Raw genomic sequence first — 25,132 nt, 5'->3', positions numbered from 1 at the left:
CTTGCCTGAGTCATCACCCTGATCCATCCCATCTTTTTCCTTCATGAATAATCAGCTCCAATCATGCAAATTCTAACTCTTCTATGATACCTTTTCCAACTACCATGGTTTTCACAGATTTTACCCTCCTTGAGATTCTGTATCATTTTCGATTCTGTACCGGGGGCTGCAACATGCATTTATAGACATTTCTGTATTGTTTCAGGTGGACCCAACTAATCCCATTAGATAGTGAAATTTTTAGGTTACATTTCTTTTGGCATGTCCCCTAACTCAGTGGTAAGCACAGAACAGACACCAAATATTTTTTTATAGGGCCCAATCATAACACATCCCTACTTTTAAAATTCTGTAGTTTTAAGGAAATTTTTCTTCAAATGATAACTTTTATTGCAGTTATCTAATCTTGATGCAAAAACTTCTAAGAGGCATATAATCAGACAAAGTAAGGCAATCAATTTTAACATAGTTACATGTTTTTATTACATAAACATTACAATATTCCTTGTGGGAGCTGGTCTTCAGTTTTGCCTCTTGCTTTTATGGAATGTCAAATATCTGCAGAAATTGTCTAAGAATGATTTATGAAACACCCTTTCACCCCTACCAAAAAAGCTTCAATGCCTACATTTTTCCAATCAGATTCCTGAAGAAAAAAATAGGTTTTGTTTATTTGACAGTGTAATACATAAATTTTCTTTCAAGGTATAAAAAAAAGACAGACTTTTAAAATAAGAGTCTCCTTTTGTTTACAAAGTTCTATAAAAATACATTAAGTATGCTCATGTTTGTCCCTTGACTTAATATTCCAGTTTACCAGAAACAAAAAATAACAATAAACAAAGATATGCAAACTACATTAATCCTGCAGCAATATAATGTCCACATCATCATGAACACCTTGCAAAAGTAGCTCTCCTGGGTATGTAACAATCTTTCTTCGTTTTGCAGCTTTGAGAGTTCCCACCAATGCTTCAAAGAGGTTGGCACATTTGTCATCTCGGAAGAGGACCCCAAATTTTACACTTAACTTCCCATCAGCATCTAATTTGAGAAAATACAATGTTAGCCAATGCAAAGTCTTGCCCCCATATATGGTAGATTTATGTAATCTTTAAAAAACATCTAACTATAAGTTAACCAAGATTACAATTTAACAGTTCACACTCATAAATTCAATGTCATCTCTTTCCAGACCCAAAAGTGATGAAATAATACCATGTTCTGTACACCTCCTAGCCTTAGGATCATCTGGACAAAGACTAGAAGTGAACTAAAACCCACTTACAAAAAGTGAATGTGTTACAGTGTTATTACTGTGGACCAATTCCCCTCTGTCTACATTTTGACTTTTTTTTTTAATTATCAGTTTGAGTGAGAGAGAGTGTGTGCGCCTGCTGCGTCTGCGCATGAGTGGGTGGAGAGACAGAGGGAGAGACTCCTTCAGCCGACTCCCTGCTGAATGCAGAGCCAAAGAAGTGGGGCTCCATCCCAGGACCCTGAGACCATGACCTGAGCTGAAACCAAGAGGCGGACGCTTAACTTGATTGAGCCACCCAGGCGCCCCTACATTTTGATTTTTTATTTGTGGTGTTGTTGAATCAATAACAAAATAACAAATATAAGAAAAGGTTTGGGTCGGGAGCAGTGTTTCTCTAAGTGTGTTCTGAACACACTCAGAGCCCCAGGGAGGGACTGGTGACCTTAAAAATGAAGATATCTGTATTTACCAGATCCCTAGATTATACAGATTGGAGACCAGTTTTTAATATAGATGTTAAAAATTAAGGTAAGCCCTAAAAAGAAATGAACCATCAAGCTACAAAAAGACATGGTGGAACCTTAAATATGTATTACTAAGAAAAAGGCGGCAATCTGAAAAGGCTATGTGTTGTATGATTCCAACTATAGGACATTCTGGAAAAAGCAAAACTATGGAAAAAGATAAAACTAAATAAAAAGATCAGTGGGTTTCAGGGGTTGGAGTAGGGGAGAGATGAACAGGCAGAACACAGAGGATTTTTAGAGCAGTGACTATACTCTGTATGATACTATAATGATTGATACATGTCATTAAACATTATCTAATCCCATTGAATGTACAACACTAAGCGTGAACTATAAACTATGAACTGTGGTTGATGATGTGTCCATGTAGATGATCAATTGTAATAAAAGTGCAATTCTGCTGGGGGATGTTGGTAATGGGGGAGGCTATGCATGTGTGGGGATAGCAGGTATACAGGAAATGTATAAAGTAAAAAGTAAGTCTTTTAAAAAAAATGAGATAAACAAAAGGTGGATCTTTGATTAAAAATCAATCAACTGGAAACTTGGAGATAAGAATAATATGAAACACCTCCCCATTGTTGGTTGATTGCTTTGATCTACCTGCTAAACTTCTGACCCCCTTCCTTCAGCACTGCTCCACATTCTCCCCTCCAATAGCTGTGCCTGCTCTCAAGGACACGGCCATCACAGTGAGGGAGACTATTTCGTGGCCAAGGGTTCTTGAGTTCCCGTGAGAACTTCTAACCTGAGACTTAGTATATTCCTACTGTGAGTGCAGCACTGTGCTGGGCAAGTAGAGGGAAGTAGAGAATCACTTTCTAGCTTTCAAAGAAATGGCTTCAGTTCCAACGAGGAAATAAGAAATATACACATATCAGTGAAGCAACAGGACAAAGCAGTATGTGACTGGATGTGCAGTAAGTAGCCAAGACAGGACATCCTACAGTTTGGAGAAGGGTAAAATGACTCTGGGCTGGAATGGGAAGGGAAGACTTCCGGAAGGAGGCGGTACCGGTGCTGGCTTTTACAGGGAGTGTAATATGGAGCTTTTCCTTTTTTTTTTTTTAAGATTTTATTTATTTATTTGAGAGAGAGAGAGTGAGAAACAGCATGAGAGGGGAGAGAGTCAGAGGGAGAAGCAGGCTCCCCGCTGAGCAGGGAGCCCCAAGCAGGACTCGATCCCGGGACTCCAGGATCATGACCTGAGCCGAAGGCAGTCGCTGAACCAACTGAGCCACCCAGGCGCCCTAGAGCTTTTCATTTTTTAAAAAAGACTTATTTTAATTTGAGAGAGAGAGAGAGAGAGTGGGGGGAGGGGCAGGAGAGACTCTTCAAGCAGACTCCCCGCTGAGTGCAGAGCCGGAAATGGGGCTTGATCCCACGACCCATGAAATCATGATCTGAGCCCAAACCAAGAGTTGGATGCTCAACCAACTGAGCCACGCAGGTGTCCCCAGGTTACATTTCTTAAAGGCGCAAAAGGCAGAAACCTGGATATAATCTTGGAGTTCTGTCCACTCACTCCTCAATCTCATAAGTGATTCCATTTCCTCTGTATCTTCTGTTGCTCCAGCCTCTTCTCATGGACAATTAATTTCTCGGTTTAGGCTGGAATTGATTCTCAAGCGGATTAACTGCAAGACTCCTTGCCAGCCTCCCGTTCCGCATTTTTGTCCCCCAGTACATCCTCCATATTGGTGCGGAATAAAATATGTGAAAGAAACCTTTAAGATGCAAATCTGTTTCTCTCTCTCTCTCTTTTTTTTTTTTTTAAATAAACTCTACCCCCAAGTTGGGGCTTGAACTCACGACCCCGAGATCAAGAGTCACAGACTCAACAGACTAAGCCAGCTAGGAGCCCCTGATCGATACTCTTCTCCTCTAATCTTTCAGTGGCTCCCTACCACCTTCAAATAGTGACGCCCTTGGCGTTCCAGATAAGACCCTTCATGCTCTGGCCCTTGCACTCCTCTCTCGCCTGGCCTCCTGCCGTATCGTTCTATGCACCTTTTGATCCAGTCAAAATCAAATGACTTGCTGTTACCCAAGGTGACATGAGAGATCCTGCCCTGGCAGTTTTGCCCATGTTGAGCCATCTGCCCAGCATCCCAGAGCCCTTTCTCTAGCTAATTCTTTTTCTTCCAGAATGGGCTCAAATGTCACCTTTTCTGAGAAGTGCTCTGTGATTCCCTCAGTCAAGTTAATAACTTCTTATAAAATTAAGTATATATCAAAGCACTCACCATCAATTACAGTAATAATAGTTAATATGTATTGAGTCCTTGCTATGCTCGTAGAACTGTTCAATGCATTTTATAGTAATTAAAACTCCCTTAATCCTTATTTCATGGAAGGTAAGGCACAATTCATTGCAAGAAGCACCATTATTTTATGTTCCAATTAAACTGCCAATTTAATTATAGCACAACATGGATTATAAAACACATTCTTATTTTAGAGATGTTAAAGCTTGGGGAAAAAAGTGTCTTTGAATCACTGAAATAGAGTATTATTATCCAAATAAGGAAACCAAGGCATAAAAATGGTTAGCAATGTGCCCAAGGTCACACAGTAAGTGGCAGGGGAGCTGGGATTCATTCCTAGAGAGCCTGACTCCAGAGCCCATGCTCTTAACTACTTCCCCATACGTGCTTCTAGCTCATTTGTCTGTCTTCCTGCTACCTAAAGAGGTCCACAGGGGCTGAGATGGAATTTTGTTTATTTTCATATGTCCAGCACTTGAGCACAAAGACAGCACTCAAGAAATATTTGTTGAATGAAAGAATTTAAATCTCCAAATAATCTTTATCCACTTAAATTTTTTTCCACTGGATGAAAAATGAAAGACTTTAAAGAATTTCATTTTAAAAGAAATAGATAAATAGGTTAACTAACTAGAATTTAAGTAAAAATTTGGAGAAAAAATAAAAGAAGTAGATAAAACTAAATTTGTCAATTTCCAGCTTCACCTAATACATTATATTTAGATTAGTCTAAAAATGATTCACCTAAATCATAATTTACAAAATTATCCCAAACACAACTTACATAATTAACCATAATCTGTCCACAGATAACCTATCTCCATAGATGCTTTCCAGCTCAAGAATTCATTTATTTCTAGGAACAGGTAAATCAAGGAGGCTTAGGGAAGCTGCAAAGTTCAAGACGTTTCATCCTTACAGAAATTATGATAATTACTGTGTAGTCTTCTAGTTTGTAAAGCTGCTAATTCTGAAGTGCAGGTTCAGTTTGCCCTAGTAGAATAATAACTGTTCTAGGGTAAAGTCAGAATTTTAAATGCAATTGAATCTGACCAATAAACACTAGGCTAACATGAAGACAGATCTAGGAGAGAGGAAAATCCTACAGATCATTCGAAATACATCCTTAATATCTTTAACAATCTAAACAATAATACTACTCCCAAGAGCATGACCTCACGGAGCTCCAAACTGGAAAGGTAGAAATGAGGAACACGGGTTTCTTTCACTATTGAAAATAAGATTCACAGGGTGCCTGGGTGGTTCAGTTGGTTCGGTATCTGCCTCTCGCTCAGGTCATGATCCCCCAGGGTCCTGGGATCGAGTCCCGCATCAGGCTTTGCTCGCTGGGGAGTCTGCTTCTCCCTCTCCCTGCTTGTGCTCATGCGCTCTCTCTTTCTTTCTCTCTCTCTCAAATAAATAAAATCATAAAAAAAAATAAAGAAAAGATTCACAACAACAATGGAGAACTAGTACAGGGGACATTTGATACTAATGGTGCAAGGGAATTTTCCAAGTATGTCTTTTTTTTTTAAAGATTTATTTATTTATTTGAGAGAGCTAGAATGAGAGAGAGAGAAAGTACATGAGAGGGGGGAGGGTTAGAGGGAGAAGCAGACTCCTCGCTGAGCAGGGAGCCCAATGCGGGACTCGATCCTGGGACTCCAGGACCATGACCTGAGCCGAAGGCAGTCGCTCAACCAACTGAGCCACCCAGGCACCCCCCAAGTATGTCTTATTTCAAGTGATTTGTGATTCAAAAGCAAACTGAGCTGTAAGTAAGAAAATTCAAGCTATAATGACAAAAACAACTCTTTCGCGGTACTTTTTAAAGCTGTTTTTCACTTACAATGATGTAATTTTATTTAATTTTTTTATATGATGTAATTTTAAAACTTTGAGTTCCATTATCCTAGTTGTTGCTGAATATGTCTATTGCTCTTACAATTTTCAGAACGTTCCTGAACTCCTGTATATCTTATCTGAGATGTACAGATCTAAAGCTACAAACATAATAGATACTTTCATTACAACTTGGAAAAGGACACTAATACTACCAATTTCACATGGCACTAATTTCACAGTAGCTGCTTATATGTTGCTGATTTAAAAAAACCACGTAGGGGCATCTGTGTGGCTCAGTCAGTTAAGGGTCCAACTCTTGATTTCAGCTCAGGTCATGATCTCAGGGTCATGGGATCAAGTCCCGAGTTCAGCTCCAACTCAGCAGGGAGTCTGCTTGAGATGCTCTCCCTCTGTCCCTTCCCCAGCTTGTGCACTCTCTCTCTCTCCCGCTCTCTCTAAAATAAATCAGGGGCGCCTGAGTGGGGCGCCTGGGTGGCTCAGTCATTAAGCGTCTACCTTCGGCTCAGGTCATGATCCCAGGGTCCTGAGATCGAGCCCCACATCGGGCTCCCTGCTCAGTGGGGAATCTGCTTCTCCCTCTTCCTCTGCCTGCCACTCTGCCTACTTGTGCTCTCTCTCTCTCTCTCTCTCTCTCTCTGTCAAATAAATAAATAAGGTCTTTAAAAAATAAAATAAATCTTTAAAAAAAAACACTATGTAAAGGATATGGTTTCTTTTAGTTACATGTACATAAATACCTGGTTATACAAAACTCAAGAATTTGGAGAAAATAAAGACAATTTGAGTCCCTAGTCATTTGGAAGTTTGTAAGATGGTGGCAAGATAAAGCAGAAGAAATGAATTTTAATACTGTGACAAATAAAAATTTGAACTGATTCAATCACCATTCAATGCAGCCAGATTAAAGAAGCACAGCAATTTTCTTTCTATTAAAGGGATGATGGAATATCTCAAACCATTCCTTGCCTCGGAATCATAATACCCCAAAGGCTTTGTCTCCAGAAATCACTCTATCGCTGAGGGCAGAGTTTCTGTAACTATGTCCCGAAGTCCTGGGTGACCCCTTCCTAGGCTTCTACCAAAAAAGCTGGTCCTACCTGCTCTGAGGTAAACTCAGAATACTGTGGCTGTGTTAGAATACTTACTTTTTGAACCCAGACGATGAATTTCCTCCACTAAGAGGTTAATTTCGTGATCCACATTCATTGCTGCCTGAGGGAGAAAAAAAATGCTGATTACCATTTCTATATCCCATTAAGCACATCTTGCCAAATCCAAGGGCTCTTTCTTTCTTTCTTTCTTTCTTTCTTTCTTTCTTTCTTTCTTTCTTTCTTTCTTTCTTTCTTTCTTTCTTTCAGATTTTATTTATTTATTTGACAGAGAAAGAGAGTGAGAGAGCACAAGCAGGGGGAGCGGCAGGCAGAGGGAGAGGGAGAATCAGGCTCCCCGCTGAGCAGTGAGCCCAATGTGGGGCTCAATCCCAGGACCCTATGATCATGACCTGAGCCAAAGGCAGCCACTTAACCGACTGAGCCACCCAGGCACCCTTCTTTTTTTTCCCCCATGTTGCATTTGTCATTGTTAATTTACCACATCCCTCTTCCTAAAAATACTTGTGTGACATACATGACACCGGAGTACCTCCACTTCCCCTCTGTCTTTATAATTGCCCCTTTGTGCTGACCCCACTCTTATTCTACATAGGATATTGGGGAGAATGCAGCACCCACTATTAAACTCTAAGCCCATCTTCATGATGCTCTGCTCTGCACCAAAAACACAATGGTGAGTGACACAGGACCTGCCCTCAGGAAACTCACTGTCCAGAAGCAGAGAAAGACCTAGAATGAATAATGGCAATGTGACAGCGTTCTTTGAGTGGTGGGTCCAAGGCATTATGGGAGCACAAAGGAGGAAGCCACCAAAGACTTTGTAGAGGTCACTGGAGAGATGTGGACCAGGTAGACAGTTGGCAAAGGGTGCTCTATGAGTGGGGAAGAGTGCATGTAAAAGGACAGAAACAAAGGAGAAAAAGCACAGCACATGTGAGGCAGGCTCTAAGCTTCTTAGAAGCTGGAGTACCAAGATAAAGGAACACACTCCCAACCCTCCCAGAGCCTGCAGTCTAGTGGGGAAAGGAGATCAATACAGGGCAATTTTAATATCGTTAGGTGCGATGATGCCTGTGGGTCACACGCAGGGCATCGGGTCCTTCCCTGGGCAGTGTCCGGTGGAGAGCTGGTGGCAAGGACCATTCATCTCAGATAAGGAAGAGGCCAGGACTAACAGGAGCTGTGAGACCTACTTTGGTTCACTTGGTCTTCTCCAGCCTGGGTTCCGCACACCATCATAGCCTCCTCCACCCTATACCCTTGAACTCTGGGCTGCAGCTACATGGAGCTTCTTTCTATTCCTCAAACGCCCCTGGCTCTCCCACCTCCAACCTTCATACATACTGTGTCTTTGACCCCGACTATTGCAGTTCCTCTTTCTCACAGCTAACTCCCACACATCCAGTCCCAGCTTAGATATGACTACCTCCAGGGAGCCTTCCCGGAAACCCTGGTGGAGGAGCCCTCCCCCATAGCATTGTGCACCCTCTCCATTTCAGATGGCTGGAATTACCAGTTTCTCGGCTTTCACCACAAGATGGTAAAGACCCTCGATGCAGGAATCTGACTGTAATGTTCACTGCTGGGTGACACCTGGCACCAAGAGTACAGATTCAATAAATACTGGATTCAAACTGAAAGGACAAGGGCATGAAGGGGAATGAAACACCGCCTGTGGAAACTCTCACCATGGAGTTGCTGATTTGGAGCAAGAGTGTTCAGAGACAGAAAAGGGAGGTAAAGGGACATGGCAAACACCTACAGAAAGGGGGGGGGGCAAGAAATAGGGAAGGAGCAGGTGAGAGAACTCCAACCATGCAGGGTCAAAGAAGTAAAGGCAGTAAAGACAGTTTCCTTAAAAAGGCAGGAACTCAGGGAAAACAGAACATGAGAGAAAGTAGGGGCCACTGGCAGATTATGCAATAATTCAGTCTGTTTTCCAAACAAAGAAGGGACTAAAAAATTGGGGTTGTATGAATGGTTTACTTTGGAGTGACGATTCGGAAGAAATAATTGTATCCAGACAGATTGTAACTAATTCCTGGTAACTCTGAAAAACAAGAATGAAATCTATGTTTAAGTGATGTTGATTGGTACCCCAGGTTTTCTACCAGCTCATAACTAAAAGCACCACTACTCCCTGCTACATTATTTGTGCAAATATTATCATTTAAGAAGTGTCTATTGTGGGGCGCCTGGGTGGCTCAGTCATTAAGCGTCTGCCTTCGGCTCAGGTCATGATCCCAGGGTCCTGGGATGGAGCCCTGCATTGGGCTCCCTGCTCCGCAGGAGGCTTGCTTCTCCCTCTCCCACTCCCCCTGCTTGTGTTCCCTCTCTCGCTGTGTCTCTCTCTGTCAAATAAATAAATAAAATCTTAAAAAAAAAAAAAAGAAGTGTCTATTGTGGTAGTCGCTCTTTCTGCCCATGGGCCCCGTCCCCGTGCTTTAATAAAACCACCTTTTTGCACCAAAAAAAAAAAAAAGTGTTTATTGCAGTAAAATGCAACATCTTGGGTTAATGCATCTACATAAAATTCAGTATCAAAAATTATAGTTTCCCAATATTGAGAGCTTTGTGTTGGTGAAATTATATCTATAACATTATATTCAATTCGAGATAATTTGAGCAATGCTAAAAAGTTAAAATATAATCAGAAGATACAACAGAAAGATAGGCCATGAAAATAATGGTAGAAAAAACCCTGGAGATGTTAGTGTGGTGGACAGCAGTCATTTTCACCTACCAAGCACCCATTCCCCATTCCGGCTCGAGCAGTCTAATTTGTGGGGGGGTCCCGTTTTTCCTTCCTTGTTCTAAACGAATGGAATTTGGTAGAGCCTCACCCTAAAGCCCAGGAGTGGGTCAGAGCCAGAATAATTGATCTGGGGCATAAGGTCAGTAATCCTATCCTAAACAATGAGATTCAGCCCAGGGATTTTGCCAGATCAGTAAAACAACACTCTCCCACTAGGTTCTAAGATGTAAGTTTAGAGCTCCTAATGTAAACTGTGACCATGTGAAAACAGCCTGTCAGGAATAACGTTAACGTTAAGAAAAGCCCAGCCATGTTACAATGACTGAGCCTGTATACGACCCCAGACTTTCCAGTTGCATGAACCAATCAGTCTTTCCTGGTTTTGCTTGTGCTGGTTTGATTGAGTTTCTGTCACTTGTACTCTTAACAAATCCTGATCCATAAAGTCAGCCTAGAGAAGACCTGCGACCATTTTTTAACATTACAGTTTCTTTTATGTATTTATGTGATAGTGTTGTTTCACGCTGCTTTATTGGGTAGGATAGATAGATGTAATAGGCAGATTTGGGAGCCACATAAGAAAAAAATTTCCTAACAGTCAAAACTCTCTAACAATGAATAAAGTTTGCACCTATAACTGACAACACTGATGCAAGTAGTATGGATCTGTGAGGGTTAGTGAGGAAATTAGCCTAAACAGAAGGGAGAAGGCAATGTCCAAGGGGACAATGGTCCTCTCCAGTTCTCAGGTTTTCTGATTTCCTCCCACTCTGAACATTTATCTCTTTAACACTGCCCTCCCCTCAATCAGCAGCACACTTCAGACCTAGCTCTTCTTTAATAATGAGACTCAAAGAGGAAATCTCACTATTAAGTAGTGTGAATACCTGCATCATATTAAGCAGATGTATGCAGATCCAATTTAAAGAAAGGAAGTCAACCAGCATTTCTTTATAATTAATTACACACGAGACTCCTTATCTATGTCCTAAGAAACCTTGCCAAGTATGTATTATTTAAACCCATTTTATAGGGGCACCGGGTGGCTCAGTTGGTTAAGCGTCTGCCTTCAGCTCGGGTCATGATCCCAGGGTCCTGGGATGGAGCCCCACATCGGGCTCTCTGCTCAGCAGGGAGTCTGCTTCTCCCTCTGCCCCTCTACCTCCACCCCTGCCTCCCACCTGTGCTGTCTCTCAAATGTATAAATGAAAATCTTTAAAAAAAAAAAAAGGAGGGGGGTGCCTGGGTGGCTCAGTCAGGTAAGCATCTGCCTTCAGCTAAGGCATGATCTCAGGGTCCTGGGATCGAACCCCACTTGGGACTCCTTGCTCAGCGGGGGGCCTGCTGCTCCCCCTGCTTGTGCTCTTGCTCTCTGTCAAATAAATAAAATCTTTAAAATAAAATAAAAAAAAACAACTTTATGGATGATGAAACTGGCTCAGAGGGACTCCCCACAATTAAATGCTGTTTCTACAACATCATTCTATTTTTTTCTTTTCCTCTTCATCTTCTTCCCGGTCATTATGCAAAGTGTGCTAAATATAATAGTGAGTTGTGTTTGTTTGGAATATTACATGCTGAGTACATACTAAGGCAGGACACTTACAAAGCAAGAAAGGCTCCCTGCCCAGACCCCTACAAGTAGGAAAACAACTGCCTTAGGAACTATTGCTAGCACACATAATTTGGCACGATTTTATTTATTTATTTTATTATTTAGCGGGAACAAAGCGGGGGAATACTCATTGTTGTTACATCATCCTTGAGGCCCATGGCATTCTATAAGGACAGAAGGCTGGGACCGGAGTAAGCAGCAAGATCAAGAACAATGAAGAGAGGCCATCAGCAGAGCAAGTGTGAAGGGGAAGAAAGAGATTTTCAGTGGGAGCTCAAGGCAAGGCGGTAGCAGATGCTAGTCCGGTCCTCTGTGTCAGAATCTAATTAGGCATTGTGCGTGGGAATCACAAAGAAAGCGGAATGTCGGAGGATTGGGCCATATGCCGAAATGCTCCACCATCAATATACACTTAAGAATATAGGACCTTTTTATAGTTTCTGTTTTGTTTTGTTTAAGTTTAGAGGCAATACATGGATTTTTTCTAATGTTCGAGGAATAAAGCCTGCTGGAGTGGGAACACCTGGGAATCAGCAGCCAGCTCTACATCCACCCCCCGGGGCTGGCCACATTTTTCAGCGGTCCTTCGCAATCCCTGACTAGCAGCTGGTGTGGGTCAAGGGATGACTTGGGTTCCTTCCTGCCTGCCCGCTGGCGCGCACACGCTCCATATTTGGTCATCCCTGCTCCAAGTTTGGGAGCTGGCCCGGAAGGGGTCCCAAGCTCCTGTCCCTTGCAGGCCATCACACGGTCACCACCCGCACCAGTGCAGGATTGGGGAGCGCGGGACTCGGGGGGGCCGGGGCCGCACGGCGGGCTCCAGGGTAGCCCCCGAGGGAAGGGCCGCGTCCCGGAAGCCTTTGTCTCTGCCAGTCCCGCGCCAGCGCCGCCCGCCCGCGCTCCCCTGTGGCCGGTGCGCCCCGGCGAGCTGCGAAAGCCAGCGCCCCAACCGGGCGACGGAAACGGACCCCGCCCGGGGCTCCCCGAGCCCCTGGTGTCTCTCACCACCCCCGCCCTCCACCCCCACGGTCTGGAGCGTAGGGAGCCGCACCCCACCGCCGGCGCCGGAGAGTCCCGGGCGCGGGGGCCACCGCAGTCCTCGGGGGAGCCTCTCCCTTCGTTCCCGGCCCTTCCCCACCCGGCTCTGCAGAACGCGCCCCCGCGCCGCCTGCAAGTGCAAAGCCGACGAGCCGCACCGCGGAGGAAACCTTCGCGCGGCTGCCGGCTTCCCGGTCGCCCCCGGCCGGCACCGTGTCACGTGAGCCGATGCGGAAGTCGGCGGGAGAATCGGGGGCGTGGGGGCGCGCCCACCCGGTCCCCCGCGCGGGGTCTCAGCCCAATTCCAGGTACAATCTCCACGCACCTCGGCCCCTCCCGGCCCCATGTCCCCACCCGCAGCCCCCGATCTCCCGTCCGCCTGGCCTCCACCGGACACCTCCGTCCATCCTTTATACCTGCCTGTCACCTTCCCGAGAGACCCGCTCACCTATCCGCCTCTTTTTCTTTTCCGAGGAAAAGCTGGTGCAGCGTCGGTCCGGACCGGGTTATCTTCTTCAACACACCGAGGAGGAAGAGAGTGAGGAAGGAAGTGACCGAGGCAGAAGAGAAAGGCTGGTGAGGAGGAGGGGGGGTGGGAGGTAAGAGTTTAAGCGCTCGAGAAAGGGGCCGCCCACACTCCCAGGGACAAGCCTATGAGGAGGAAACTCCCCGGAGGAGACGCCCGGGAAGGGGGCCGACTCCAGACAGGTGACAGGGCGCCCGAGGCTTCTAGGAATACGGACTCGAACTTCGATTGCTGCCACCTTTCCCCTACGCCACTCGGTGACGATGATCCCCAACCCCCGCATCTGATCCTGGGCATAGATTTCCTGCCAGGATCTCTCTCCTAACGAAAGAAATAAAGCGCCCCCAATGTGATAACTGCTGGGATCCAGAAGGAACGTGACATTGGTTCTGTATGCCAGGAGCAGGGGTCTCCAGAAAACTAAGAACATGGCAGCAGCATAGTCTGATGGCGGGGGGGGGGGGGAGGAGCATTCTTAAAATCCAACTTGTTCTATTGCAAAGAAATTTTACTCGGACAATGCTAGTTCTTGATCCTGAGTGAATCTTTCTTCTTTTTTCATTCATTATTTCCTACATTTAACTGCATAGTTCAATCGATCTATTTATATTCCCTTTATTTTACTCGGTGTGTTTTACTCGCGCGCCAAAGAGAGAGAGATGCTTGCTATACCCAGAATCCCTTATAAAAAGGAAACTGGGGCTCTGCTGAAATGACCCAAACTATTCTTAAGGCAAAGGTTGTACAAATAACACAAAAAAGCACCCCCTGCCTACCCAACGGCTGATTAGATCATGTGATCACGTGACCCAAGAGCACACAATCCTTAAACTGGCCATCATCCTAGAAGGTGACCTGGAGCAAACAATCCTCACCAAATAGGGACTCTGATAATTAAGTAAGCCAATCAGATTCTCCCTTGGAAATTGAACGGGGAGAGCAAAGAATGAGGTATTCCAAAGAAAGACTGAAGCTGAGAGAGGGCTTGAGGCTGGAGTAGAGAAAATGGGTCTCCAGAAAGCAAAACACTGGAGTAAGCAGAAAGCCCCTGGGATAAAGTAGAAGGTGGGTGGGGGCAGAAATGGTAGAAGCAAACTCTAAGAGAAGCTGAGACCCAGTGATGGAATAAGAGCAACAAACACTTGCTCTCCAGGGGGATATGAGTATCCAGGTCCCTAAGGCTGCACTGGATCTGTCCACTTTCCAAACTGTATTCTAGTTACCCTTTCATAGTAAACACCCACCACTCTGGGCATCACTTTGAATGAGTCTCTGTTCCCTACCACCAAAAGATTCTGATTCAGCCTAGGTTTCCCATGTCAGATGAAGGATAAAGTGACTCTGAGATCCTTTGGGGCCTATCTTTTTCTCACAAAGCTCAGAAGTTACACTTTAATATCTTTCAAAGTCTACAGAATGCAAAATTATAATTCAAGAAATTAACATGTTTAGCAATTCTCCAAGCAGAACCTGGCTATTTGGCCTGTGGCAGTGATCACGGTTCTCCAATTGGATAATATCCAGTGAAATGAATAATCAGTCCATAGTGTGCTACCCCTGTTATGACTAAGTAATTAGTGTTTCACAATACTCTACCAATGGGCAAAAAAAAAAGAAACATTTCACCTAAACAAGGAAAAGTCCCTATTCATGTAAAAATGGAGTCTTTGAAAATAACATAACTTTGAAAGTAACATAACTCATGTGAATCTATAAGGAATTACAATTCAAGAAGGTTGTTTCTGATGAAAAATATTAAAATGTTTGTCAATTCATATTTTTCATACCGAATTCCTATTCTTTCAGTTTCTATACAGACTTTTGCCATCTTTCCTTCTTCTCTTAGGAATGTTATCATGTAGCTAAACAATGTGGAATTTTTAACTTAAAAAGCAAAAAAAAATTTTTTAACTTAAAAAGCAAAAAGTAAAGTTTATTAAACGGTTAAGAAGTATTTATTAAATATCAAGGATATGCCAACAACAGTGTGTCAGTATTGGAGGGTACAAAGTAGCCTACAGCATGATCTTTGTCAAAAAGAACTTTCAGTAAGGTACATATGAAGTATTAAGACAATCCTTATCTACTTATTTAATTGTAGAATATAGACCAGCACTGTCCAATAGAAATATAATCATGAGCCACATATGTAATTTAAAATTTTCTATTAGCCACATTAAAAAAGTGAAATCAATTTTAATAATATGTTCTAAACCAGTATATCCAAAATATTATCATTACCACCTGTACAACTTATTAATGAGATATTATACATTCTTTGTTTTGTACTAAGCCTTTGACGTCTACAGTGTATTTTACAATTATAGCACATTTCAGGTGCTCAATAGCCTTATATGGCTGGTGGCTACTGTATTAGTCAGTGCAGCTATAGACAATTCCAGAATAAAGCATGACATACATGCTAATAATTTTACTTAATAAATTACATGGTCCTGGAATGAGAAAAATTATTATATTTAAAGGTTCATGACAAATTGAGGTATTCATTTTTAAAACATAATTGTCTTCTTTGTAATGAATAGAAAGCAATATTTATAAGAAATCTTGAGGATAGCAATTGTATCCTGAGTATATACCCAAGAGAAAAGGCACAAAGATTCATCAAAGGATATGACAGAAATAGTCACGTTGCACTATTCATAATATTTCTAAACTAAAGCTACCGAAATGCCCAATAACATTGGAATGGTTAATAAATTGTGGCATATTCATAAGCCGGACAATTATCCACCAAGGAAAAGATACGACCAATAACTACATGCAACAATATAGGTGAACCTCACTAACACAGTGTTGAGTGAAATGATCCTGACTGCTCTTCTTTTTACGTAAAGTTTTAAAAGCAGGCAAAACTAATCAGTGGTATTAAAAGTTAGGGTAGTGGTTATCTCTGCTGGGTGGTGGGGTGACTAAAATAGGGCATGATGGGGGCTTTAGGGGGTGGTGATAATGTTCTGCTTCTTGATCTATTTACTGGTTAAACAGATGTTTTGCTTTGAGAATTCACTAAGCTGGACACTTAATTTTTTTTCTTGTGACTATGTTCTTTCTTAATAAAACATTAAGAAATATATAAAGCGTAGAGGATCTTGACCCAGCAAGTTCTATTCCAGGAATGTAAGGATTATTCAACAACATTCAAAAATTTAAAAGTCCCCTATGGCTAAGAGTCTTTAAGTTTTATCTTATTCTGTAAAGTGAGATTTCTCAGTTGGACCTGTCATTCTAGCTCAAATTGTCATCACCTTGTGCTCATGTTAGTGTTAAAGATGGTAGTATTATTAATGATGATTGCATGCCTTGGGCATTAATTCTGGATCCAGTTGTGGTACTGTTTGAGTACTTTGGGTGACACAAAGAAGTAAAAGTAAAATCTGTGCCCTCAAGAAATAATGAAAAAGGACTATATATCATAATCAAGTGAGATTTATTCCAGGAATGCAAAATTGGCTCAACAAATGGAAAATAATCAATGCAATACAATACATTAATAGAATAAAAGGGAAAATCCACATAATCATCTCAGTAGATGAAAAAAAGCTTTTGATAAAACACAGTACTCTTCTGCAATAAAAACCTTCAACAAACTAGGAAAAGAAGGGAATTTCCTCAACCTAATAATAATAAGGGCAACTACAAAAACTCATAGCTAGCATCATCCTTAATTGTGAAAAACTAAAAGCATGTCCCCTAAGATCAGGAACAGGACAAGAACATCTGCTAAAGAATTCACAAAAAAAAGGGGCACCTGGGTGGCTCAGTCGGTTAAGCGTCTGCCTTCAGCTCAGGTCATGATCCCAGGGTCCTGGGATTGAGCCCCGCATGGGGCTCCCTGCTCAGAGGAGAGCCTGCTTCTCCCTCTCCCTCTGCCTGCTGCTCTGCCTACTTGTGCTCTCTCTCTCTGTGTCAAATAAAGAAATAAAATCTTAAAAAAAAAAAAGAATTCACAAAAAAAAGCTTTTAGAGACAATAAGCCATTTCAGCAAGGTTGCGGGATCTATCAGTATATAAAAATCAGTTGTATTTCTTTTTTTTAAGACATTTTTTCTTTTTTTTAAGATTTTATTTATTTGGGATAGAGAGAGAGAGAGAGAGTGCACGGGCAAAAGGGAAGGACAGAGGGACAAGCAGACTCCCCGCTGAGCAGGGAGCCCTAGGACACAGGATTCAACCCCAGGACCCTGCGATCATGACCTGAGCCTAAGGCAGGTGCTTAACCAACCGAGCCACCCAGGCGCCCCATTCAGTTGTATTTCTATATACCAGCAATGAATAATCTGAAAATGAAACTAAGAAATAAATTTTGTTTATAACAACATGAAAAAAATAAAATTCTTAGGAATAAGTTTAAAGAAGTACAAGACTTGTATACTTGTACAAAATATCGTTGAGAGAAAAAATTTTAAAAATCTAAGTAAATGGAAAGCCATCCTGTGTTCACAGGTTGTAAGGCTTACTATTGTGAAGATGGCAATATTTCCCCAAATGATCTACAGATTGAAGGCAATCCCTATCAAAATTCTAACTTTTTTTTGACAAGCTGATCCTGAAATTCATAGAAATGAAAGGGATCCAGAGAGCCAAAAGAATCTTGAAAGAGAAGATCAGAGTTGGAGGACTCACATGCCCTGATTTGAAAGCTTGCTATAAACCAATAGTAAGTAATGTAAAACCTACTACAAAGGTACAGTAAGTGGTACTAAGGTATATAGAAAATGGACTAGAATTTACAGTCCGGTAATAAACTCATCGTACGGTCAATTGATTCTTTTTATAAGGGTGCCTAGACTATTCAATGGGGGAAAGAATGGTATTTTCAACAAATGGTGCCGGAACACTGGATATCCATATGGAAAATAATTAATTAGATCCTTATTTCATATAACATGTAAAAACTTAAAATGGATCAAAAACTTAAAATGGATCTCCTTAAAATGTAGGCGAGGAAACTATAAATCTCTTAGAAGACATGGGTGTAAACTGTCATGACCTTGGATCAGGCAACATTTTCTTATATATGACACCAAAAGCACAAGCAACGAAAGGAAAAATAGATAACCTGAATTTCATAAAAATTAAAAATGTCTATGCATCAAAAGACAGCATCAAAAGTAAAATCTGGGACAGCCCTAGTCAATTTAGGACAACTGGTCACCCTATCCATAGTTCACCTTTCTCCTTTGTAGATTTGTTTCATTTGGTTTTCAGTTCTTCCACTTTCTTTTTCCTGAGTCTTTGTTGAGGCTCCAGTAAGGGAGAGGCTACATTATCTTTTACTGAGCCTGGGCCAAATGGTCTCTGTTGCCAGCTGAGAGTTAAAATTTCAAGATCATTGAACTTAGTCACAAGAGGTTAAATGCTGATTGCAAAGAGCAGCCAGACAGGCAGCTGTGGTGATCACAGTGGTGTCAGGTGGCAAGGTGGGCACTGAGAAATATAATTTCTAGACCAAATGTCCAAGGTGTTGTCTGAGGGTTACAAAGCCCTGGAGTGGAAGAGGTTAATGCCACAAAGCATGACAGTGGTAGTTAATCTCACTACACATTAGAATCACTTGCCAACCTTTAAGAAGTAGTGCCCAGGACCTACTTAAACTAATTAAGTCATAATCTCTGAGACATGTATGTTTCAAGGTCCTGAAGTAATTCTGATGTGCAGTCAAGGTCGAGAACCACTGGTCTAGTCAAGCCTGTGAAGCCAGCAGCCAGAGAAGTCTTGTGGCAGCATTGCTCCAAGGAATTCCAAGGGACTTCTGCTTTTCAGCTGCTGCAGCTACTAATGTCTTTTTAGTCGATCCCACAGAATGTAAAGGGTCTGTTCTAGTCTCTGCCCACAGTCTCCCTCATTCATGTTGACCGTGGTAGGGGCACTTTCCTAGGATGAACAGAGGAAAATCTGATACTGAGGCAAGGTATCTGTTCTAGGCCTCCTACTTTTCTGACAAGAAACCCAAGTTCTTACCCCAAAATGATTAATCCTCTAGTTTATTCACAATTCCTCCCCTCAATCCTCAATCCTGCTGCTTGCTTGAGCTTTTGTTTTCCTTTTTTCTCAACAAATTTCTTCAAGGAACACTTTAAACTTGCCCCTGCTATGCCTCACCATCCACCATTTATTTTACGACTTGTAATCTGGCTTCTGCCTTCACTTTTTTACTAAAGCTACTCTCTCTAGTCTAAGGTCACTAATGACTCCCAACTAACAAACACAATGACCTGTTCCCAGTTCTCACTGTCATGTGGCTCTCTGTAGCACTTGGCATTGCCACCAATCCCTTTGATCGTGATCATAACCCAATAAGGGAGAGTAAATGGCTCAGGTGCACCACCTGCTTGAAGTCTAGGCTCCTGGAAATCAGGAAGAAGTGGACCCCTCAGAGTGGATGCCAGGGAGCATGCAGGAGTTGGGGACATGAAGGAAACAGGGCCAACCGAGGTCTCCTGGGAAGGAAGTGATATTCTAATGAGTCCAAAAGAAGCACAACTAAAGTGGTTTGGAGTTAGAGTTCCGATCCAGAGGTTGCAACCAGGAGAGAAGATGATACACGCTTGTGTATCTAGCACAGAGAACACTAAATGAACATTTACAGAGCAGAACTAGATCTCCACCCTATCCCCTCACTATACACTGAACCAGACGCAGGAACTGAAGCAGATCTTGCCACTGGGTCCAGGACTGGTGATTGAGGGGAGGAACCAGAAGAGGAAAGTCAGGGCCCGGGGAGGGGGGAAATCAGGGGTCAGACTCCCAATCTGCACATGCAAAAGCTCTCAGCGGGATGTCAGCAAATGGTGCCAAGCTGATGGGTACTCTCCCCTTCTGAGGGGACTCTGGGAGAGGCTGGAGTAGACAGCCTCAACTTCCTCTAATCAGTGATGTGAGAGAAGCAGGACCACCGGCAAACACTAGCATGCAGGGAAGCACAGAAAGGCTGGGGAAGGAAGAACAGCACACCAGCTCTGACACTTGCCAGCATCACGGGTTAGTTAAAGAGCTACCTCAATGCTCCTCCTGTTGCCATTTCTTCCTTCTGGAACTCTTTCACCGGCCCCTTTTTACTGCCCTGGGGCTCTACACTTGTCTTCTCATTCCCCTCCAACCCCAGCCTAGCCCACACCCCTCTGGCAGTTCTCTGTATGGAGGTCTCAGACCCCCCAGCCCAACCAGCCTCTCTGTGTCAGAATCTCTAGGGAAGAGAGCTTGTTTGACCATACAGAATTTCAGACTTACTGAAACTACATTGGCATCACAGTCAAGTCTGGGATGCCCTGCTGTGGTCCATCCTTCACCCTCCTGCCAGGTTAACTTTCGGCAAGTACGGCTTTAATCTGTTACTTAAACCCTTCAGAGTTTCCTGATGGTCTAGCATATTGAGTATACACTTTTCACCATGCCCTTTAAAACCTTCCACAACTTGGCCTCTACTGCCTTCCAGCTTCCTGACACCCAAAACATCTGTGCAAACCATGAATCAGTCAAATTGAACTCCATCCTTTTCCTGCACCTGGTCCAGAGTATAGGGTGGGGATGAGATGCAGATTAGTTTTGTTCTGTAAATGTGCAATTTGCACTTCCTGTGCGCTTTGGCATACAGCCTTGCACCTCTTCTCTCCCTGGCCTGAAACCACCAAATCCCCACTTTCTTGCCTTTGCTGAGATCATTCCCTTTGCCTGATGAGTCTCCCCTCCTGGTCCCCCAAGATATCTTTGTCTACTGAATTCCAAGAACTTGAATGCCTGCTCTTGAACAAAATTCCATGTGTGGCTTAAGGCAGAGGTGACCCAGTCACCAGTCTGGCTCCAGTTCTGACTGCATCCTTGGGAGTGGAACTAAGTTCTAAGTGCCTGAGTTTCCTAATCCAAAAATTAGTGAGACTAAAACCAACTTGCTGGATTGTTGTAATGGTTAAACAAAATTGTGTCTCTTTTAAGCATCCCTCTTCATCACAAAAGGATTTGATGGGAAATGAACTAATATAGGAAACATGCCCAGCCCTGTTCTCTTCCTTCATTCCAATCCCCTCTGCCCCAAATGTGTCATATCCCCCTTTGAGAGTCCTCCAGCACTTTGCACATCTTTTAGGACCGTTATCTCATTCCACCTTATGAAATGCAAATATCACATCATCTTCAAAATTTAATAAAATCAATTCAGGCTCACTACTCCAATCCAGTGCTCTGCCTTATATTTTTGCAAATTCTCAGGATGTACATTCTCCTGCTTTCTGCTGGTTCTGAGTTCTCTAATCATAATTACATCTCACATTTCATGGATGTTCAAAAAAAAGACATGGAAGAGCTCATTCCTTTAATTCACCACAAACACACCCCAATTCCCTCCCACCTCCCCAACCAACATTTGGCATTAGGTGACGAATGTCAGAGCAGCTATAATTTACAAGATGACGTGAAATTTTTTTAAAGATTTTTATTTATTTATTTGACAGAGAGAGAGCACAAGCAGGGGGAGTGGCAGGCAGAGGGAAAGGGAGAAGCAGGCTCCCCGCTGAGCAAGGAGCCAGATGTGGGGCTCCATCCCAGGACCCTGGGACCATGATCTGAGCCAAAGACAGACGCTTAACCGACTGAGCCACCCAGGCGCCCCTGATGTGAATTTTTTAAAAATGCAAAGTTTATTAAAAATAGATTGCAAATGAAATACAGTAGGAATGGAGTTTTGATGTTTTTTCCCATAGTAATACATAGTTGTGAATGCACTTTTACCTGGTTGTCCAAGGGTGGCCAAATCCACTTGTTTATGGGTTTTACAACCCCACATACAAATATTCCTGCATGTAGATATTTACATGTATTTGCATATGCTTATGTGTATTTGTTATTTTCTGTATAGCAACAGAATAACAATTCATCTACATCTTTTTCTTTAAAGAAAGTGTGGGTTGGGGTGCCTGGCTGGCTCAGTAGGGAGAGCATGAGACTCTTGACCTCAGGGTTATGAGTTCAAGCCCCACATTGGGTGTGTAGCCTACTTTAAAAAAAAAAAGAAAGAAAGTGTAGGTTTAGGCCCCATAAAGCTGCCAGTATTCTTAAGATAAAGTTTAAGGATAGAAGCAATTTATATTAAAGTAAAGCAGGCTATTTATAATGGAATATGAGATCTCGTGTTTAAAAGTCCCTTCAGTGCCCTGTCTCTGGAATTGCTCACTGGCCCCTCTCCCTGCAGCTCCAGCCTCCTACCTCCTGCCAGGCACTGTCCTCACATCTCCCTTTCTGTGTGCCAAGGTCTCCCTTCTCAGGATCCAGAACCTCCAGTTTCCTCCTTTATTATGCAGGGCATGTTAGTTTCTAGTCCAAACTCCAAAGTCTCCTGAATGTGCTCTGCTGAAAACACCTTCTTCGACCCTTGAGCAGCTTGGAACATCTGAAAGAGGCTTTAGGATTTGCCTGTTTGTGTTTCTTCTTTCTTTTTCTTCTTCTCTTTGCTTTTCTTTCTTTCTTTCTTTCTTTCTTTCTTTCTTTCTTTCTTTCTTTCTTTCTTTCTTTCTTTCTTTCTTTCTTTCTTTCATCTCTCTCCACCATGAATCTCTATTCATGAAACTAAGCTCACAGCAATTTCTTTTCTGTGATATGAATTATGACAAAACCCTCTTAAGGAGACAAAAGATGCTACAGTCTATTGTTGTAAAAAGCGCGTTTATTGAAATTTGTAGTGGAACTTGTACCATAGTCATTCCCCCTTGGTAGACTATAAAGTTCTGAGAGGTGGACAGTGTCTTATTCATTTTGTATCCTTTGCAATGCTTGGCACCATGCCTGGCAGGGAGTGGGCACTCCACAATTGCTTAGTTGAGTGGACTGGAGAGTTGACTATCTAACTTCTTAACTCCTCTCAGGGCTATTTAAAATGAAAGATTAGATGTATAAACCAGTCATCTTAGCCATTGTAGTCTAGATCTTTTTCCAATTTCACCAAAATTTAAATAAGCTTCTAGGGAAGAGGTAATAAAAAAAATTGAGTACATATAACTATATATGTATATTTATCTTTTTTTTTTTTTTAAGTAGGCTCCACACCCAGCATGGGGCTTGAACTCACAACCCTGAGATCAAGAGTCAGATGCTCTACTGACTGAACCAGTCGGGTACCCCTCAGCATTTATATTCTATTTCCACTGTCCTTTTATTGTGAAATTAATGTCTAGTCTCTACCTTCAGGATCAACGCCTCTGGATCACGTTCAATTGAAATAAGCTACTAAAATGTAAAAATTGGTTGAATACATTTTTAATGGGTAAAGGGAAAGTTTCATTGATATAGTTTATAGCATCATGTGAATTTTAAATGTTATTAATTACATGGAAAAATTCTTCATAATATCTACCTTTTCACTGTCAATTACTAGTATTTGTCATACACATTTATTAAATCTTCCTGAGAAAAATTTCAGAGAAATGTGATTTGATGTTTTGTCAATATAAATTTAAAAGATCTAGCTATGAGTAAATGTTAAGTCTTTTTGGCAGTTGTTTCATATATTTAGTTAAGGGATGAAACAACAAAAATGTGTGGAGAAGGCACCTACACCACATTTGTTCCTTTCTTGTGTTAGCAGTGTTGATGAAACTGTGATGCTCTAAATAAAAGAATTATTCGATAAATAGAGATACCTTTCTAGGACTAATTCCAATCTCTTCATTGACTTCTTAGGAACTCAGAATGTGGTTTTTATTGCCACAAATTTCCTTAAAGTATCTAATTACTTCCTTGCACTTATAAAGTCTGATGGAGTTTGACAGGTTATGTCACTCAAGCATTTAGATTTTGTTTTAAAAATTCAAACATCCAGATGTTTCTAGATAGGCTTCTCTTCTGAGTAAAGTGGCTTCAGGATGCTCCTCCAAGTTTGACACATATCAGGAAGACTGGCTAATGTTAACCAAGTGCTGCGTATAGAAGATCGTCTTTGAAATATCAATATTATTATGTAGTAGGAACTGTAACTGTAAAAAAGTTAGATTAGTTACCCACCTAGAGGCATCTACAATTTGCAGACAGATAACCATACTTGCAAAATCAGATTGGTTTTTACCAAGTGGCTTTTATAAGGACAGAAATAAAGGCAAAACAATACGGATTTTCCTAGAGGTTATCGAATTCCTGGAACCGTCATAGGAATTCAAAGCTTATGAGAGAAAAGAAAGCAAGGTATGTTACAGTAATGAAAGACTTTAATATTAATATTTTGTCACTTCAGTTATATTTGCCATTGGTGATTTTAACCATTAAACAAACGTTTATTGAGTACCTACTGTGAACTTGATTGGTTATTCTTATCTCTAACAGGGATTTTCAGTCTGCTATCTAAGACCATTCATTCTGTTGAAGAAATATCTACTAGATAATGCTTGTGGTTTTTTTTTTTAAGATTTTATTCATTTATTTGACAGAGAGAGAGACAGCAACAGAGGAAACACAAGCAGGGGGCAGTGGGAAAGGGAGAAGCAGGCTCTCCGCGGAGCAGGGAGCCCAAAGCGGGGCTCCATCTCAGAACCCTGGGATCATGACCTGAGCCGAAGGCAGACGCTTAACGACTGAGCCACCCAGGCGCCCCTAGATAATGTTTGAGCTAAGATAATATAAGTCTCTTATGAAACTCTCCCTTTTCCTTGTTCTAGAATGGTCTTCAGAAGCTTCTGTTTGTAGTTGTTAAACTACTGTTCTGTTCCCCATGAGTAGTGAGCCTCTGATAGTTAGCTGAATCCAGACTTATTTTCAAACCAGTTAAGGGCAGAGAGGCCTTCTGTACACACAGGGTAGCAGCTATCAGTGAAGTAAGATTTGAGATCAGATACTATGAAGACTGGTTGCCAACCCTTGTGAAAGTACCTATTTGCATTTCTACAGGCAAAGGGTTGGAACGTGGCCATATGAGGAAGGTCACTTTGTTATCAGTGAAACATTGGTATTATTTTGTGATAATTCTTGTTTTCAGTTAATGTTATTCTGCTTTTTAATGATCGTAACTGTTAAGTATGTGTATGATTAATTAGAAATGACTTTTAATTAAGTATATCATTATTAATTTAGTGTGTATCAGTATATATTTACACCGATTTAATTTCAGGCTCCATAATTTTCTACTAAGCCATTGCCGAATGACATATGCTTTTGAAAATACCTGAA

General features: G+C 42.0%; 2 protein-coding genes across 2 annotated transcripts; one reads left to right on the top strand and one right to left on the bottom strand.

The window, feature by feature from the left end:
- Positions 1-458: 458 nt before the first annotated feature.
- Positions 459-13,025, bottom strand: ABRACL (ABRA C-terminal like). The gene is made up of 3 exons (XM_025866081.2): positions 12,890-13,025; positions 7,067-7,133; positions 459-1,044 (listed from the first exon to the last, which is right to left on the bottom strand). Exons 2-3 carry the CDS (start codon positions 7,125-7,127, stop codon positions 860-862), a joined length of 246 nt encoding a protein of 81 aa, XP_025721866.1. The 5' UTR covers positions 7,128-7,133; positions 12,890-13,025; the 3' UTR covers positions 459-859.
- LOC141373029 (uncharacterized) lies at positions 12,027-25,132 on the top strand. Its single transcript, XM_073894260.1, has 4 exons — positions 12,027-12,356; positions 12,445-13,017; positions 17,529-17,645; positions 23,012-25,132. The coding sequence occupies exons 1-4, from the start codon at positions 12,027-12,029 to the stop codon at positions 23,012-23,014; spliced, it is 1,023 nt and encodes a 340-aa protein (XP_073750361.1). The 3' UTR covers positions 23,015-25,132.

The sequence above is a fragment of the Callorhinus ursinus genome, unplaced genomic scaffold (assembly GCF_003265705.2).
Source record: "Callorhinus ursinus isolate GAN/ISIS: 27379988/994484 unplaced genomic scaffold, GSC_fseal_2.0 scaffold6, whole genome shotgun sequence".
Classification (NCBI taxonomy): Eukaryota; Metazoa; Chordata; class Mammalia; order Carnivora; family Otariidae; genus Callorhinus; species Callorhinus ursinus.
Note: the sequence above shows the minus strand (reverse complement) of the source record. Positions and strands in the feature narration are given on the sequence as shown.

Excerpts from the sequence above, each read along its gene's own strand:
- LOC141373029 (XM_073894260.1), top strand. The coding sequence starts at position 12,027 with ATGACTTGGGTTCCTTCCTGCCTGCCCGCTGGCGCGCACACGCTCCAT. Across the intron at positions 12,357-12,444 it reads AAAGCCAGCGCCCCAACCGG|GGAGCCGCACCCCACCGCCG; the intron begins GCGACGGAAACG and ends TCTGGAGCGTAG. Across the intron at positions 13,018-17,528 it reads GAGGCAGAAGAGAAAGGCTG|CTGATCCTGAAATTCATAGA; the intron begins GTGAGGAGGAGG and ends TTTTTTGACAAG.
- ABRACL (XM_025866081.2), bottom strand. The coding sequence starts at position 7,127 with ATGAATGTGGATCACGAAATTAACCTCTTAGTGGAGGAAATTCATCGT. Across the intron at positions 1,045-7,066 it reads TCATCGTCTGGGTTCAAAAA|ATGCTGATGGGAAGTTAAGT; the intron begins GTAAGTATTCTA and ends TTCTCAAATTAG.